The 19533-nt window shown below is 39.3% G+C and overlaps 1 protein-coding gene and 1 pseudogene across 1 annotated transcript; both read right to left on the minus strand.

Annotated features, from left to right (window-relative positions):
• Nucleotides 1-5908: 5908 nt before the first annotated feature.
• Nucleotides 5909-10961, minus strand: LOC129366656 (NLR family CARD domain-containing protein 3-like; annotated as a pseudogene).
• Nucleotides 10962-13284: 2323 nt separating this feature from the next.
• Nucleotides 13285-15026, minus strand: LOC129366657 (protein TsetseEP-like). The gene is made up of 3 exons (XM_055040628.1): nt 14868-15026; nt 14527-14736; nt 13285-13408 (listed from the first exon to the last, which is right to left on the minus strand). Exons 1-3 carry the CDS (start codon nt 14954-14956, stop codon nt 13285-13287), a joined length of 423 nt encoding a protein of 140 aa, XP_054896603.1. The 5' UTR covers nt 14957-15026.
• Nucleotides 15027-19533: the final 4507 nt, after the last annotated feature.

Raw genomic sequence — 19533 nt, forward strand, 5'->3', positions numbered from 1 at the left:
AGATGTCCCACTTTCGCTACAAAGAGTGTTGAAGACAAAAGGACATTCATACACGAAAATCGGCTCTGCTTTGGATGCCTGAGAAAAGGTCACGTGACCAAGGAATGTAAGAGACGACACACATGCAATATATGCAGACGTCGTCATCCAACCTGCTTACATGAAGAGAGGAAGGAAAGACATGTGGAGACAACAACAAATAACTCCACTTCCACAGAAGAACATGCAAGCCAAGAAACACAGAGTCGTGTCCCAGACATTAACTCAGCATGCTTCTGCCACTACCAGTATTGTACCAGTACTTGTGTCTTCACTACGAGAGCCACACAGAGAAATATTAATATATGCAATGCTGGACACACAAAGCGATTCAATGTTTTGTTAGAAGATGTAATTGACAGACTGAATGTGAATTACCATCCAACAAAGCTGAAACTGAGTACTATGACTGCTGTCGACACAATCATTTCCAGCAAGAGTGTTCATGGTCTACAAGTTCGAGGACTTAACTCTGAGAGTAGCATCCAACTACATCAAGCTTATAGCAGAGATTTTATCCCAGTGGACAAATCTTATATCCCGACGAAAGAAACTGCATTAATGTGGCCTCATCTCAGAAACTTGGCAGATAAGTTACACCCCGTTCAGGACTGTGATGTAGGGCTTCTCATTGGATATGACTGTCCAGCTGCTCTAGCTCCACTTGAAGTTATAACAGGTGATAAAAAACAACCATTTGCAAAGAGATCAGAACTAGGATGGAGCATAATAGGCTCATCAAACCCCCACCTAGACAGACAAGGAAGTCGAAGTTTTGTGCATCGACTCACAGTAAAGGAGCTACCAATCCTGTCTTCAACTGATGTTTTAAAGGTCTTAGAGTCGGATTTTATGGAGAGAAGTTACGACGAAAAATATGTGTCCCAAGATGATGTTAATTTTATACAGTTTCTCAGTAACAACATCACACAGAGGGATGACGGGCATTACGAGATGCCTCTCCCGTTCAAAGGCAACAGCCCGCCTAACCTACCAAACAACAAAAGACTAGCCCAAGTTCGCCTGCAGGGTCTTAAGAAAAAATTAAAGACCAGCAAACAATTCTATGAGCAATACAAAACATTCATGGAAGAAACTATAAATAAGGGTGATGCAGAGCCTGCTCCTACAACATCTGAAGGAGAAACAGAGTGGTACCTTCCACATCATGGCATCTACCATCCCAGAAAACCAGATAAGCTGAGAGTTGTTTTTGATTGTTCAGCCAAATTCCATGGTGTTTCACCTAACGACACATTGCTAACTGATTAATCAATCAATCCTTTGTTAGGAATACTATGTCGCTTCAGGAAAGAGACCATAGCTATAATTTGTGACATAGAAAGAATGTTTCACCAATTTTCTGTCACTCCTGAATCCAGAAATTATCTCAAGTTCCTCTGGTGGAAAGGTGGAGATTTGGAGAAAGAACCACAGGAGTTCAGAATGGCAGTTCACCTCTTTGGAGCTGCTTCATCTCCAGGATGTGCCAATTTTGGGTTAAAGCATCTGGCACAGCAACACAAAGCTAACTATCCTCAAGCAGCCACATTTATTGAGAAAAACTTTTATGTGGATGATGGCTTAGTCAGTGTGCCATCAGTTGAGGAAGCCAAGAAAACTGATCATTGAATCACAAGAGTTGTGTAAGAAAGGAGGCTTAAGGCTTCATAAATTCAACTCAAACAAGGACGCTGTTATCACCTGCTTGGATTCTTCGGAAGTAGCAGCAGCCATTGAGCCTCATGGTTTGGATCCATCCTCATCTGAGCGTGCACTCGGTATTCAGTGGTTGATAAAAAATGACACCTTTGTTTTTAACATCGGCTTAAAGGATCAACCTTCAACCCGCCGCAGCTGCTTGTCCTTCATTGCTTTGCTTTATGACCCTCTTGGCTTAATTGCTCCATTTAGCCTTAGTGGAAAACTGATTCTTCAAGAGCTTTGTCACAGAGGCATAGGATGGGACGATCCTCTCCCAGAAGACATAAAGCCACGGGGGAGAAATGGACACATGATCTACTGAAATTGAAAGAGATCTCAATTCCCAGATGTTATCACCCCCCTGACTTCCACAACATTGTCAGAGTAGAGCTGCACCATTTTCTGATGCTAGTTGTGTAGGATATGGTGCATGTTCTTACCTGAGATACATAAATGACGAGGATGAAGTCCACTGCAGTCTTGTGATAGCAAAGGCAAGGGTTGCTCCCTCAAAGATCACAAGTATTCCAAGATTAGAACTTACAGCAGCAGTGATTTCTACAAAGGTCAGTGTTATGCTCAGATGTGAACTTGACCTGAAGATTGATCAAGAATTTTTCTGGACTGACTCACGAGTTGTACTAGGGTACATCAATAATGATGCTCGCAGGTTCCACATATTTGTTGCCAACCGTGTTCAACTGATTAGAGATAACAGTGATCCTAATCAATGGCATTATGTTGAAACGTCAGAAAACCCAGCCGATCATGCATCCAGAGGTCTTTGTGCTTCAGATATTCATTCGACAAACTGGCTGCAAGGTCCAAGGTTTCTTTGGGAGCATGAGTTACAACTGACATCCAGCACTCCAACAGAATTACTTGTCGGTGATCCTGAAGTAAAGACAATTCAGGTGCTAGCAACTGAAGTCAAAGATAGTAATGATATCCTCAATCGCCTGAATCGATTTTCCTCTTGGACAACACTTCTCAAGGAAACTTCTCAACAAACAAACTGGTTAACAAAGCCGTGTCCCACCCCCAACGGTGTTGTCACTGCTCACTCCTACAAACAGGAAAAAGGTAAATGAAAACGTCACACACTCGAACCAACAATTTTCCAAATTGCAAAAGTCTTGTGTTTGACGAGCCCCCATTTGTTACGGCCCGGCTCGGAAAGCCGCAACAAATTAGGAGGACACGGCAACCAGTCAGTGTTAAGCCCATGAGAGGCGTTTATTTTTTAAAAGAATGGAGTTGTCTAGGAGACATCAATAGACGGCCAAGGGGTGATCAGTCCGCGCCCTCCAGTCTGGACTCACCCTGGCCTGGATCTCCGGGTCGTCTGCACATGGTGGCTTCTGACAGTCACACACATGAATGGAACGGCGCTCCTTATATACCATCCAGGTGTCTGATGGAAGCGCCTCCACATTGAGGACCTTAATTGATAGTAAATCACATGACACACAGGACTGCACAGCAGGGCCGTTACAGTGGCCAAACAACATGGCGCTCAGATCCGTTCGCCTAGAGCAGTGACGTCACGCTGCAAAGCTCTATGGGAGAAGACGAAAATGTTTTTATAATTAATCTGCTGTTTCGCTGCCTCTGACTGCAGACTGAAGCTGCTGTGAATAAAACATTAAAGTTCATTAGAGAAAACTCTCTTTCTTGGTGACTTTTATTGGGTTTCTTTTTATTTGCCACCAAGCGGCTCCACGCTGCCTCCACTTCTCTCAGCTTTCTGCTCCGTTCTGCTTCCTGAAACGTTTTGCTAAAGTAATGAAAACCCAACAGCACGAAAAAATGGAGGAAAACCAGAGATTTAAAATATGAGGGGATGAAGCATTTTAACCCCTAAACTGATGCTTCAGCTTGATTTAGTTTTTCATTCTCAGAAGAAAAATATTTTGTGCCAAAAAGTCCCAGATGATCTGATATTTCTCAGATAATATTGTATTTCAGCAGTTTTGCAAAAAAAATGCTGAAGAGAATAATGATTGTTAGATTGTATGTTAGGAAAATGATTATCTTAGTACATTTACTTTATATTGAATGGTTATGTTTTCATATTATTCCGTGTGTTTTCTTTCCCTTTCCTTTATTGTATATTCTTAACTGTCTTTTAGGGTTTTCTCTTGATGGTTGGAAATGTCACACATTTCTGTGTTAACAAGCCACAATGATCTTTATCTGTATCCTGAGAGTGGTCATTGTTGTGTCCCAATGATGGGACATCAACGGAAGACTCCCAGAACATCCTGTAGGATAGTGTACTGGTCAATTGTTTGCATGTCTGAGTGAGAAAGCCAACCTCTTTGTGTATTCACATAATAATAAAAGGCAGTTGGGGACTGAGAACCGACGGAGTTGACCTCAGACAGCGTTTGGCAGCGGTTCTCTGCGTCGGGCTCTTCTCCCTTTTCTGCGTAAAAGTAATTTGTGTCTTTCGTTGATTCTTGCAGGTTGGGGAACAACATAAACCCAACACTTATATACCATCCAGGTGTCTGATGAAAGCACCTCCCACATTGAGGACCTTAATTGATAGCTAGTAAATCACATGACACACAGGACTGCACAGCAGGGCCGTCACTTAAGCATGCAAATCCTCAGATTTTGTTAATTCAAACAAGGATTAAATTTCTCATTTAATTAATCTAAAAAACTGAATTTAAATGTTTTGTCACATGTAAGCAAATTTATAAAATGTGATTATCTAATTTGAAACATGATGAATGTTTTTCTGTTGTGTAAAAACATTTGAATGATTGATGAGGAAAAGCCAAAAATAAAAGAAACAAAAAAATTCAATTGGCCGAATCTGATTTTTATTTTTTCAGTTAAGACAATTTAATTTATTTCAAATTAAGGTACTGCGGATTAGTTCATAGTTAATAAGGAAGAAATACTTTGTTTGAAACTTGACTATTTTGCTTCTGTGACAAAAAGTTTGTTACATCAAAACATAGTCATGGATTGGAATGGCCTAGTCAAAGTCCAGACCTGAAACCTACTAAATCTTTTTTCAGACTTGAAAATAAATGTTTATAGATAATTTCCATCCTTCTGACTGAGTTTAGATGTTTTGTAAAGCTGCTGTACTTCCAAATAAAAATAAGCAAGAAACTGATTTCTGATTTTTTGTTTTCCAGGTTGACATTCTGAATGAAACCGAAACTATTAAAATTTCTTCATTTTATTATTCAAAGCATCATCATCAGCCCTTCATTACAACTAATAACTAGCGATCAGACCAAAACCTGGGAGTAGTGATGGACTCGGACTTGAACCTCCAGAGCCACATAAAGACAATTACAAAGTCGGCCTTCTATCACCTGAAGAACATCTCCAGGATTAGAGAACTAATGTCTCAGCCAGATCTAGAGAAAATCATCCATGCGTTTATCTTTAGTCACATTGATTATTGCAACAGTGTCTTCACAGGTCTGTCCAACAAATCAATCAAACAGCTGCAGCTGATCCAGAAGCTGCTGCTCACGTTCTCACTAAAACCAGGAAGATAGAGACATAACAGCAGTTTTAAAGTCCCTCCACTGGCTCCCTGGAGCTCAAAGAATAGATTTTAAAATACTGTTGTTAGTTTATAAATCACTGAATGGTTTAGCACCACAATACATCAAAGATCTGCTGTTGTTGTTTCAACCTTCCAGACCTCTCAGGTCTTCTGGTTCTGGTCTGCTTTGCATCCCCAGAACCAGAACCAAGAGAGGAGAAGCAGCTTTCAGCATCTATGCACCAAAACTTTGGAACAAACTTCCAGAAAACTGTAAAACAGCGGAAACCCTGACTTCCTTTCAATCTCGACTAAAAACACACCTGTTTAGAACTTTATTTGAAATGTAATATGTAACAATGTATTGTCTATTATATGTTGCATGACTTTATGTTTATGATGTAAAGCACTTTGAAATGCCTTGTTGCTGAAATGTGTTATACAAATAAAATTTGATTGATTGACTGATTGATCAACTGGTTTCAAGATGGGAATGTTTTACTGTAAATAAGTTATTTATGAAAGTCAGAGTTGAGATTTTAAAAAATCTGTTATTGACATTTAAACAGAAACAGAACAGGAAGGAAAGCAAATTAATCAAATATAGAAAATGTGTTTATTGTTCACTAAATACATAAAGTTTAACTGCAGCAAAAATACAAAAGGATCATTTAAGATTTGAATCCAAGATGGATTAAAGAACATAGAGAAAAACTGTATTAAATTAAAATAATATTTGACTGGAAACAGAAAAACAACCTGGAATAATCCTGGAATAATACCAGCTTCCATCTTTAAAGGACGGGAAGAAGAAGAAATTTCCAAGGAATCTTGTTGGAGTTTCCCCAAGAAATAGATTGTAGAGACTGAACTATCTGTTCAACAGTGAGAGAGTTTCTCTGACAGGAGGAAAAACTTTAGACTCAAATCAGATCAGAAACACTGAGGAATCAGTTCTGGACCACAAGAACCCAAATCCAGGAATCAGAGGTTCAGTGAATGTGGTGTTGAAGGTGTGGAGGAGGATCAGTGAGTCAGAGGAGACTCTGTAGAAGGACAGAATGCCAGCAGGACAGTCCACATACACCGCTACTCTGTTAGAGACAGAGGAGGAAGAGAGACGAGTTTCTCTGTTATTGTGCCAGACAGAGAAACCATGACGATCAGAACAGTTCAGACTCCAGGAATGATCATTACATCCAAACCTACAATCTGTACTGAATCCTTTCCTCCTGATTCTCCTGTAACTCACTGATATATAAACTGGTCCTCTCCACTCGACCTCCCAGTAACAGCGACCAGTCAGACCAGTTCTACACAGCAGCTGATGATCATCAAATCTGTCTGGATGATCAGGATATGACTGAAGCTCCTCATGTGTCACCTTCCTGTTGTCTTCAGACAGTTTGAGTTTTCTGTTCACTGTGTTTGTGTCGATGGTGAGTTGACAGGAATCTGATGGAGAGAACAAACACAATCCAGCTGCAGTTATTGATCATTTATTGACACTTTGACTCCTGAATGAGTGATGTGACAGTTTGAAGATGGTTGAATGTGAGCTGCTTTGTTGTCATGAATCAGATGAAAAACACACTTACATTTCCTCAGACCTGGAGTCAAGAATCGGCCTCCAGCAGGCTCCACCCTGAAAGGAGGTTAAAATAGCAAATAGATAGAAATATTATACTTTTGAATTTCCATTTTTCTTTCTTTATAAATGGTTTTTTCTAGATGCTGCTTCATGTGTCATATATTTTAACTCAATTTTATCAAATTTGTGAGTTTGCTTTAAATCCAAAGTTAGTTATTTTTCTATCTGAGAACTTTAAACATCCATCTGACCAACATGGAGCTCATTTTCTTCTCATCTTTGCTTCTTGGTGCTGATTGGTCTGAAGCTCCATCCAACATGGTTTTAAAGTCTTTCTGCCATCAGTGGATCATCATGGAAATCTAAATGCTGAACTCCTCAGAGTCTTTGATGAATAATGTGACAGTTTGAGGAAGAATCTGAATATTTTCATTAATATATTTTAGGTCCATTAAAGATCCTCTACTCTTTAATTTTCCTTGTGATAAGTTCTTAGTCAGGAGAATATTCCAGAAAACTGGGTAATAATCTCTGCCTCCAGATTATTAGTCTAATAATCTCATTTCATAATCATCTGAATTCTTCCTGGACACTATAGTGTTAAATCAAGGACTGATCCATTTCCTGGATCAACATCTGTTCTTGTTTCTCTTCCATCATTCAAACATCATCAGTTTGTTTCCTCTAAGTATTATTTTACTGTTTGTTCATTTACATGTCTTCTGTTTTCATCCCATTGTATTTGCATTGGGATTATCTAAATATTTGATGTGGACTAACTGATTCTAATCTAACTTTCATAATTATTATCTCTAGATAATTTCAGCTCATTTATTATTGTCTCTATTGCTACATAATCTAGATCAGTTTCTCTACTTCAAGGGTCTCAAACTCCAGTCCTCGAAAGCCGCAGTCCTGCAACTTTTACATGTTGCTCTGCTGCAACACCTGAATATAATAACTAGGTCAATAGCAAGGCTCTGGAGAACTTATCTACACAAGGAGGAGGTAATTAAGACATTTCATTCCAGCGTTTTGTACGTGTGGCACATCGAAAAACTGCAGGACATCAGTCCTTGAGGACAGGAGTTTGAGACGCCCTGCTCTGCTGGTTTCTCTGAACATAGAGAATCTTTTCTAAATGTTGCTCATCTTCCTTTCACTGAAACATTTCTACTTATTCTAAAATCTACATTTGCTTCAGTACCAATAATATCTGATTTACGATGTTATTAATCTTCATATTTTAACTTCCTGTCCATCAGCCAATCAGCTTCTTGTATTTCCTCAGTAGATCATCAGTGGAAGCCCCGCCCAGCCCATGATGCTCCTGGTTTGTGAAGACAGAGAGACAAACTGAACTCTGATAGGAAACAGTTTCAACTGATTTTCTCTCTCCAACCTCTTGGTTCCACATGGAGCTATATTTGGCCCCCTGCTGCTCTGAATACCATGTTATCGTGGTTCAGTAGATGGGTTGGTTTCCCAGGTTCATTCAGAACCATGTGGAAGATTCTTATAGTTTAAATGGGCTGCTATTCGAAAAGTTACACAACCAAAATGACCAGAGATAATTTGAGTTATTAAACTGTAATAAGAGACAAAATGGGTTCAAAATGTTATCCATTCATTTATAAATGACATGACTGTATACTAAATATTTAATAAGCAAACTAAATGTTTGCTAGCAGACTGACTAAAGACATTTCTCCCTCTTCCTCCTCTATCAGACCTCTCTGCTCCTGCAGCAGGTTCCTCCATACCTGAGAGCTTCCAGTCTCCAGTGTGGATCCTTCAGTCCAGCCGACAGCAGCTTCACTCCTGAGTCTCCTGGATGATTGTAGCTCAGGTCCAACTCTTTCAGATGGGAGGGGTTGGAGGTCAGAGCTGAGGCCAGAGAAGCACAGCCTTCCTCTGAGACCAAACAGCCTGATAAGCTGCAGACACACAATTCATCACATGATGAGAAAATGAGAACATTGAGGTAGAACCCAAGGTCTGAAATGGAAATGTTCACAACAGGAAGATACTCAAGAAACTACTGCTTAACCTATTAATAATATGAAATAATAAAACTGTACATTCTTTTGTAGGTAATGAAAACCAACATTTCCCTCATGATGGTTGAGAAAGTCTAACAACTGCTGGTTGTAAAGATCTGCATTGATGCTCCTCTGTTCAACTAGGATGCAGCAATTTGTCAAATATGCAGATTTACACTATCAGTCAAAGCCTGACCTCCACTTTTCTTAATAAATCTCTTTTTGGTTCTTTCAGCCTGGAGTAAATGAAAATTATCAATTAATATGTGTTGAGATTTAACCTGGTCAACCATGCAACAGTCAGACATCTATTTTTATAACATATAATTACATCAATTTTAAAAGCAGGTAATAAACAGAAATCTGGTTTCACCAGGATTGAGAACATTTTACCTGAGAGTTTCCAGGTTGCAGTTTGGACTCTTCAGTCCAGCAGAGAGAAGCTTCACTCCTGAATCCTGCAGGTTGTTGTTACTCAGGTCCAGTTCTCTGAGACTGGAGGACTGGGAGCTGAGAACTGAGGACAGAGCTTCACAGCTTCTCTCTGAGAGGTTACAGCCACTCAGTCTGAGGAGACAGGGAGGAAAATATTTAATGATTCTTAAAATGTATGATTTTTGTCCCCAGAACAAATTATATCAATATTACTTTTGAACAGATTAAAAAAATATCATATTTTCCACATCATTAAGATACATGTACTATGAAATGGTTTATTCTATATTTGGGCCTCCAGTCTTAAAAGACTGCAGTACAGCAGCCATCAGAGGCTGGCAAGAGAAACATTCATTTCTGCAATGAACTGCATTAATCCAGTGTCGGCTTCAATAGGAAAATTTATTTCTGTTGCTTGAACATGTAGCATTATGAATTGTCACCTATGAGAGCTGGTCTCTCTTTTACTCATCATCTGCTAGCAGCGAACATTGCGGAATAAACAAACTGATAAAGCATGACTCAATATTTATCTCATCATTGACAGATTTTTATCAAAAACAAATGCAGTAACAATCTGTGTCCTTACAGAGCTTCTTGGAGGCTTTAACCACTGGCAGCAGCCTCAGAAGAACCTCCTCTGAAGCAGAGTATTTCTTCAGGTCAAACACATCCAGATCTTTTCCTGATGACACTAAGATGAAGATCAGAGCTGACCACTGAGCAGGAGACAGTTTATCTGTGGAGAGACTTCCTGAACTCAGAGACTGTTGGATCTCCTCCACTAGAGAACGATCATTCAGTTCATTCAGACAGTGGAACAGATTGATGCTTTTCTCTGCAGACACATTCTCATTGATCTTCTCCTTGATGAACTGAACTGTTTCCTGATTGGTCTGTGAGCTACTTTCTGTCTGTGTCAGCAGACCTTGTAGGAGTCTCTGATTGGTCCGCAGTGAAAGTCCTAGGAGGAAGCGGAGGAACAAGTCCAGGTGTCCATTTGGACTCTGTAAGGCCTGGTCAACAGCTCTCTGATGGAGAGAGTTTATATTTGGTTTGGAAAAAATTTAGATAAAAATGATGGTTGATTTTCTTCCATCAGGTTGACACCAGAGTTGATGAAGGTCAGATGAACATGAAGAGCAGCCAGAAACTCCTGAACACTCAGATGGACGAAGCAGAACACCTTGTCCTGGTACAGACCTCTCTCCTCTTTAAAGATCTGTGTGAAACTCCTGAGTACACTGAGGCTGCTCTGATATCGATGCCACACTCTGTCAGGTCTGATTCATAGAAGATCATGTTTCCTTTCTGCAGCTGATCAAAAGCCAGTTTTCCAGAGACTCAATCATCTTCCTGCTCTCTGGACTCCAGTGTGGATCTGTTTCAGTTCCTCCATCATACTTGACCTTCTTCACTTTGGTCTGAACCACCAGGAAGTGGATGTACATGTCAGTCAGGGTTCTGGGCAGCTCTCCTCCTCTCTGCCCTCCAACACATCCTCCAGAACTGTAGCAGTGATCCAGCAGAAGACTGGGATGTGGCACATGATGTGGAGGCTTCGTGATGTCTTCATGTGGGAGATGATCATGCTGGCCTGTTCTCATCTCTGAATCTCTTCCTGAAGTACTCCTCCTTCTGTGGGTCATTGAACCCTCTGACCTCTGTCACCATGCCAACACACTGAGGAGGGATCTGATTGGCTGCTGCAGGTCGTGTGGTTATCCAGAGGAGAGCAGAGGAAGCAGTTTCCCCCTGATGAGGTTTGTCAGCAGAACATCCACTGAGGTGGACTCTGTAGCATCAGTCAGGATCTCCTTGTTGTGGAAGTCCAGTGGAAGTCGACTCTCATCCAAGCCATCAAAGATGAACAGAACCTGGAAGTGTTCAAAGCTGCAGATTTCTTTGGTTTCACTAAAGAAATGATGAACAAGTTCCACCAAGCTGAACCTTTTCTCTTTCAGCACATTCAGCTCTCTGAAGGTGAATGGAAATATGAACTGGATGTTTGGTGGGCTTTGTCTTCAGCCCAGTCCAGAGTGAACTTCTGTGTTAGGACTGTTTTCCCAATGCCAGCCACTCCCTTTGTCATCACTCTTCTGATTGGTTGATCTCTTCCAGGTGGGACTTTAAAGATGTCTTCTTGTCTGACTGTTGTTTCTGGTCTGTGTGGTTTCCTGGATGCTGTTTCAATCTGTCTGACCTCATGTTCATCATTGACCTCTCCAGTCCCTCCCTGTGATGTAGAGCTCTGTGTAGATCTGGTTCAGAAGGGTTGGACTTCCTGCTTTAGCAATTCCCTCAAACACAGACTGGAACTTCTTCTTCAGACCAGATTTAAGTTGATGTTGACAACTGAAAAAATTTGTTCTAATAACACAAAAAGTAAAATCAGTAACCAAAAGATATTATTTTCTGAAGATGATGTTGATAAACATTATTCCATCTCTTCAAACATCAGTAAATGTGCGATTTATTCATCAGGTCAAATCTTCATAGAAATCCTCTTACTGTTCTCCAGACGGTCAGCCAGCTTTCCTGCTTCATCCTCCTCAGGAAGTTCAGTGTGATCTTCATCACTGCCTCTCTGCTGCTCCTCCTCTGCTCTTCATCATCACCTTCCAACACCTCATCATCTCTCTGACTCTCTGAATGTTCTGGGTAATCTGGACTCAGAACTTTCTGGATCTTCTTCAGTTCTTTCTTCACAAAAGTGACAATGTTGTCCTCTAGCAGCTGGAACAGAATAATAGATAAGAAAGTGGTCAGAGTGAAATCATGGAGCCAAACACCAGATGGAGGTTGGACAGATTGACAATCCTCTCTACAAAGTGCAGCATGAAGGTAGCTGAACAGAACTCTTGGAAAAGTAGTTGTTGTTCAAATACAGACCATAAATATGGAGTCCAACTGTGTTTGATGCTGCTGGGCAGATGGACCCCTGGAACGTCTGAGCTCTGCTGGTCCACTCTGTGGAAGAACCAGGAACAATGAGGAAGTTACAAACTATTCATCCAGCAGAATTCACAGAGGAAATTATCAAATGTTTCACAATAAAAACTCTAAAAGCAGAAAAATAGGCCATCACATGAACACAATACAAAGACATTAGAAAGAGAAAAAAGATGAACTACAAAGACGAAAAACATTAACACCAGATTGAACCAATACACATTTGAAAAAGTTGATTTTGAACTTGGACTTTAAACAGCCCAAACTGTCAGCAGATCTGATGCTGGTGGAGACAGTTTCCCAGAGCTTGGGGACAGTGGAAGTGAAGGCTCTGTCCACACAGGTCTTCAGGACAGTGTGGGACATCCATCAGGTTCTGATGACTAGATATGAGGTGATGTGGACATGGAGGAGGTCTGAAATATGTGGGTGTGTCCATGTGGGATCTCTCCTGGATGTTATAGAGGATTTAAAATGGATCCTGTAGATCCTGGAAGCCAGTGAGCTCACATTGTATCTGTCACAGAGACAATCAGAAGGTAAAGGTCCATGAAGTGATATCTGGTGAGCAGTGAACCAGGTGATCTAAGTAGTTGTAAAGATTTAATGTTCCTGCTGATCCCATTAAGAACCAGCAGAACCTCTGATGGTCCACATCAGCTCAGTTTGGTTGAGTTCCAGCAGATCTCACCAACCACATCATGAAGCTTTCCTTCCCTGCTGAACTGCTCTCACAATGCACACAGGAACCAAGTCCTGATGGACCAGAATGGCTTTACCAGGTATTTCCCAGTGGAAATGTGATCCACTGTTAGTCTGACATGGAGCCAGGAAGCAACAGAACATCATCATCAACATCCAGAGATAAAGATATGAAGGTGTTTTCATGAGAACAGATCAGCTGATTTCTGTAGATAATGGATCAAACCTCTGGAAATATAACTGGAAACATCTGAGTTCTTACTGGTTCAGTTTCCAGAGTTACAGCAACTAGATTCAGCTCACCTCTCTGATGATGGAGATCCAGGAAATTTGAAGTTAATGGGAAGATTCTTTGACCAGTCACTCTTAAAGGAGACAAAGCTGGGTTCTGGTTCTGGATCGGGTTTGAATCTCTTATGGATCCTGAAAAAAAAACCTCTCATTAGAAACTATCTGTTTGCTTTCAAGATAATCTTTTCTGTGACTGTAAAATAAAAAGTTGTAAACCAAAAACAGAACCAGTCCGATCATCAACCTGATGTTCTAAATGATTCCTATCAGAACCGGTCCAATCCTCCAACATGTTCCTGATCATTGATCCTCCTGAATAATGTCCAGCCTTCTTTAAAGAGCAGAAAGATTTGTTTCTGAGACCAACATGTTGGTTTGAAATGACTGAGAACAGTTTGGTGATCTTAGTGTTGGGCTCTGACATGGAGCAGAACCAGGAATCATTTCCACTCTGACCATCCAAGGAGGATCTGATGGAGCTTCAATCAGAACCAGATGGTCCGTTAGAGACACTGAAGCCCACTGCTCAACCAGATCCACTAAATATTTAGTTTAACTGTAGAAATGGTTGATAATCTGCCATGTTGGATGATGTTTGAACTTCAGAGGTGGAATCATAAAAATTCATAGAAAATGTTTTATTTCAGAATGAATCTGTTTTTTGTCAGATTTTAGAGAAAGATGAAAATATCAACCTAGAAATAAAATTCACTTCTGTCTATTTGTTCTTGTGTTAATATTAATATCAGACTAAATAAATTAATGTTTCATTTGGAAAAATTAGGCTAAAACAAAACAGAATAAAACAGAGTTAAATGTTTCTGGTCCAAATGTCATGTCAACATAATAGTTTATAAGAGTGAGTCCTGACTGAGGATTTATAAGATTCTTTCTGTATGGAGTCAATAACTGTCCAATGAATGATGGTTAAATTCATGTCAGGTAAACATCAGATCAGATTTTGAGATTCTGTTAACTAGTGAAGCTCTGGGTAGAGACTGTGGATCCAAACAGACCTGTTTGATTTTTGTACAAAGGATCCAGTTGAACTTTATTGTGTTTATAGTAACATGTTCATTATTGGAACATGTTTCATGGAGACATCATAAGTATTACATCTTTAACATAATACAAAAAAAGAAAAATAACCTGAAATTCTATCCGATGTTTTTATGACAACAGAACCCAACAGAACTTATCATCACAATAACAGATATAAACAGAAGTTACAGCAGTTAGAAACAGCTCACCTCTCTGATGGTGGAGATCCAGGAGATTTAAAGTCAGGAGAAATTTCCTTTGACCTGTTGCTCTTAAAGGACACACAGCTGGGTTCTGGTTCTGGTTCTGGTTCTGGTTCTGGTTCTGGTTCTGGCTCTGGTTCTGGCTCTGGTTCTGGCTCTGGTTCTGGTTCTGGTTCTTGCTCTGGTTCTGGTTCTGGTTTGCGTTTCTGATGGATCCTGACAGAAACATGATGATTAAAACTTAATCAGCAAAGAGGAGCAGCAGCTTCATCACCACGTCTGTTCTGGCCTGATATAGTGAACGCTGTGTGAAAAGGGCTGTGGACAGTTAGAGATGGTGACCTCACCTCTGACCTTTGCTCTGGCTCTCATCTTCCCCACACAGAGTGGTTTTAGAGGGAGGGACTCCCTCCTCTCTGTCCTCACACTGATCCATGCTGCTGAATCCACATCAGCTCACACACACTTTCTAGCTTCACCTGCAGAGGAAACACACATCATTCATCTGCACATCAACTCTGATCATCCTTTACATCATTCATGCTGGAAAAAGATCAGCTGCTCCTCCTCTGATTGGCTCTTCTTCTCTGCTTCATATTAGTGTCAGGTGAATGCAGTCAGACAGCAGAGAGGCAGAGGAAGCTGCCATCAGCTGCTGCACTTCTACTATCAGTCCATAGAGACATATTCAAGCCTTTATCACGTCTGATGGGATTTAGAGGAATTTGGATAAAAAGGAAAAATAGAGAGCAAGGAAAAATGAAAAACTGGACGCATATTTTGTGTGTTTTTGTTGGCAATGATTCAGGCCCGCACAAAACTGCCAATCCAGTGAAGGAGTTGGATTAAAAAGTTAATATTCTGACTGAATCAAACACATTTTAATATTTTATATTGAAAGGAAGCAGCAGGAAACTGTTGCATATGAATTTAATGGTGGAGAGCTCTTTTACAAAAGTCTGATTCAGAAATCCAGGATGAGAGATAAAGCCAAGCTTGACACAACACCATCAGTTCATTCTAGTTTTTTATCCATTTCACAAAAACAAACCAAACTAAGGAGGTGTGACTCACTTAGTTTGAGCCCGGCCTAAATAATCAGATGACTATATGTTAACAAATGTCTTAAAGAAACCATGGGTTCGCTCACAGGCTCACTGATGCTATAATAGATAATTTCCATTCACCAAACCGCACACCAACAAATGTTTTGATGGAAGATTATGAGGAATTGAAGAACATCAAACTCAAGGCAAAAATACTGCTGGTACAATAGTAACCAATAGTGGATTGAATGATTGAAGGCATAATTTGCTCAAATGTACATTTTCAAACAATTTCCTATTAAAAATCATCATAATCAGCCATTTGCTCAATTTAACAACTTTAAATTTATAAATCAGTAGTGAAAGTCAATATTTTATGCTTTTATTCTCCTATTATCTTCCTCGTCTGCTGTGCGTTTTGCTCTGTGTTTTCTAATATCACTTTTGGATCCTCTCTTTCATATCTTCCAAATTGTAAACAATGGATCTGGGTTTGATGAGGAGAATTTGCAAAGAAGAGCCTTTTTTACCCAACAGGATATTTATACATAATGAATCCCTGGGCGAAGTGGAAGACCCTCCATCTGTCCATATTGTTGGTTGAGGATTTTAAGATGTTATATAATTAAATGTATGATAACAGGATTTCTGCTTTTTGGGCTTGTCAGTTATCTGGTATATCATACAATTCAGAAAACATTGGCAGCTGTTCTGCCCATTGAGAGGCTGCCTGTCTTATACAAGAAAATGCCTTGCTGTGAACATTCAGACTCAGATGCTGTGTAGCAGAACCACAAACAAGAACTGGTTCCTAATGAGAGAACAGTTCAGTTGCAGTTCCTGAAACCTCAGGAATAAACCTCTGAGAATTTGCAAGATCAGCAGAACCGATCATAAGTTTGTCTGTCTGGAGTTGGCATTGAGGTGTAATAGTGAGAACAATTATTGTCATCTGAGTCTGGCTCCCCACTGAGATGCTGGTTGCCGTTCCCCTCCCTCATCCCCCAGAGCAACCCAGGTTGCTGCAACGCACCAGGTTGCTGCAATGCACCAGGTTGCTGCAATGCACCAGGTTGCTGCAATAAACCAGGTTGCTTTGTTGCTCACCTCATTTCTCCGACATTTCTCCCTCTCATACAACATGTCCTGTTTTTTATATTGTCAACATGTTGCTTTTCATATCTAGAGGTTTTTTACAACCTCACTGTGTAATTAGACAAAGTTAGAACATCAGTCTTCAGAAACAAACTGTGACATAAATCTTTTTAAGCTTGATAATAGTATTTTCTACCATCATAATGTTAAAAATAATAATAGTACATGACTGAATATCAACATGAATTTGCAGCATTTTATTTCAGGAAGGGAAAAAAGACCAAAACATGCAGACAAGATGGTGAATCACTGATAAACACTTTGGTTTCTGATGGGTTTGGGGAACCAGGCTGAACTAAGAACAGCAATTTATCCTCTGCCAGGTTATTGGCAGAGGATAAATTGTCACATATGTGGATAATTGGATAAATGTAACATATGTGTTATTGCTTTTGAGAAACCAAATCAAGGTGTAATTAAGTCAGGATATCTGATAAATCCTGGTTTAATCTTCTATCTTTTTTTGGGAAACAACTCAAGTTTGAATCCAGGAAATAGAAACATGAAATAATTTGTTCAGAGAAAACCAAAGAAACATCAGCTGTTCATCACTAATCTAATAATCCTGAAGATGAAACTTTAAAAGGAAGAGAGATGAAACTTTGACCAGAAATCAGAAGTGGATGTTTTCTAAAAACATGAGAGAAAAAAAACAAACAAGAAAATCAAGTTCAATTAGAAATACAAGAAAACTTACAGTTTGATCAAATGATCCAAAGAGTTGATGAAGAATATATGAACAACAGTCTGACTCTCAAACTGAAAGTAAATGTGAGGGATGTGGTGGGACTGATGACATCACAACTCACATGATTTTTAGTTTCTTCTTTCAGAGCAGCAGAAAATCTGCAGTGAAATTAGAGACATGTTGATAAAACCTTCATGAGGAAAAGAGAAGTTCTGATGAAAATGTTTCATGATGGAATCATGAGGAGAAAAAAGTCCAGAGGAAAATAACAGCTGATTCCTGCAGCAGTAACTGAACTGACTATAAATACAAACTGAAAATAATCAGAAACAATAATCAGTAGTTCCTGATATCACCAAACTACTGCAGCTGAAATAACATTATTATAATACAGATTATTACTATAGCTCATATAAACTGTCTCCAATATATATTTATATAATTATTCTCTTATTTCTGAATCATGATTCATTTCACATTCCTGGGTAAAAGTTACTCAAAACATCAAAATGTACAAATAATATGAATTATAATTTACTAGAAGTTACCTGTGGAAAACCACAAGGGTCAGAACTGGATCCTAAACTTAATTACTTTACATAAATGATTTATGCAATGAATCTAATTTGTTAACATTTACTTTATTTGCTGATTCATTATTTTGATCTGGTCAGTTTTGGAGCAGCAACAGTTTAATGGAAGGAGAATTACAAATATTAATGATGTGACAAAAATAGATTAACACTAAATTGGAAACATTTTAATATTTAGTAAGAAAATAAATAAATGAAAGTGCAAACTTTAAATGTTCTGATTTAGTAGAGATCAGAACAACATTGATTATTTACAAAGTCTATAATAAACTTTTATGGTGTAAAGAAACATTGTTAGAAATGAAATAAACTATAAACTAATAAATGATTTATTTAGGATGAATATTAAAACAATTGTAGTTCAGTTAGAGGGATTTCTAGTTTGCAATAATTTAGTGAGGAGATAAAAGTGTTTTTCTCTCTTTAAAATATTTGCTAAACAAATAAAATGAGATTTATGATGTTTTTTTAGTTTCTCTACAAACTTAACTGGAAATCCTTGAAGATGTTTTAGAAAAATAAACAGGAAATATTTGCTGCTTTGATTTGGATGATTTATGTAGAAAAGAGTGAAACTTTGAAAAGTTTGTTTTTCTATCTGAACTTTTCTCAGTCTACACTTTGTATTCTTGCCATTAACAGTAATTTGAACTATTTCTATAATAAAATTGCCCCTCCCTCTGCTTTTTGGACAGCTGGCTAAAAACCCTTGATCCACCGACTCTCTTTTTAATTTCTGCTGCTCCAAGTCGTTAAGATGAGTCTCTTGCAATAGAGATATTGAACTTTTAAGCCATTTTAATTCAGCTAATATTTTCGTCCTCTTTATCGGATGACCCAGTCCTCTCACATGATAACACACAATATTTAAATCACTCATAATATATAGTTGTTTTAATCATGTCGACCTCGACCTCTACTTTTTGACCCTTTGACCTTAATTCTGGATGTTGCATCTGATGTGTTTCTGCCTCCTGTTGGTCACTCAGTGTGGCCACAAACATGTCAAGGAACAAGAACATAGTAACACAGAAATAGTTTGAACACATGAAGCCCCAAGGACTCCCATCAACCCGCCTGGTTCTATTAACCACATATAATCTGTGGTGGCCTCCTGACCAGCCCCCGATGTAACCAAGGCAGAGCGCCGTGTGCCTGTAGTCGCTCTGGGGAAAAAGCACTAAGTGCTTCCAGATCACAAAGAACAGCAATAATTCCCTGCTGAGATCTCCACCCAATTGGGAGAACGATAGTAACCAGGTGATATTGGCGACCCGTGAGATCAGAAACATTTGAAATACAGATTCACTATATAACTATGTAACGTTGGCTGTTTCCATAACGTCTTCTTCTCCCCTAATAATTGTTGCTAAAACATCCCTTATATCCTCCAGAGTTCCTCTGTTTTGAACATTTTGTTCTCCTCAGTCTTCAATGTAAACTTTTAGATGTGCATCAGGTTGTCCCCCTTTTCCATGTCTCCTGTTGTTGACTCTCGGAGTCCAGGCCTCTCTGGAGGCTCCGCTTCCAT

Source organism: Poeciliopsis prolifica, unplaced genomic scaffold, assembly GCF_027474105.1.
Source record: "Poeciliopsis prolifica strain line A6 unplaced genomic scaffold, Auburn_PproV2 SCAFFOLD015, whole genome shotgun sequence".
In the NCBI taxonomy this organism is placed as follows: Eukaryota; Metazoa; Chordata; class Actinopteri; order Cyprinodontiformes; family Poeciliidae; genus Poeciliopsis; species Poeciliopsis prolifica.

Excerpts from the sequence above, each read along its gene's own strand:
- LOC129366657 (XM_055040628.1), bottom strand. The coding sequence starts at position 14,956 with ATGGATCAGTGTGAGGACAGAGAGGAGGGAGTCCCTCCCTCTAAAACC. Across the intron at positions 14,737-14,867 it reads AGCCAGAGCAAAGGTCAGAG|GATCCATCAGAAACGCAAAC; the intron begins GTGAGGTCACCA and ends TGTTTCTGTCAG. Across the intron at positions 13,409-14,526 it reads GGATCTCCACCATCAGAGAG|GATCCATAAGAGATTCAAAC; the intron begins GTGAGCTGTTTC and ends TTTTTTTTTCAG.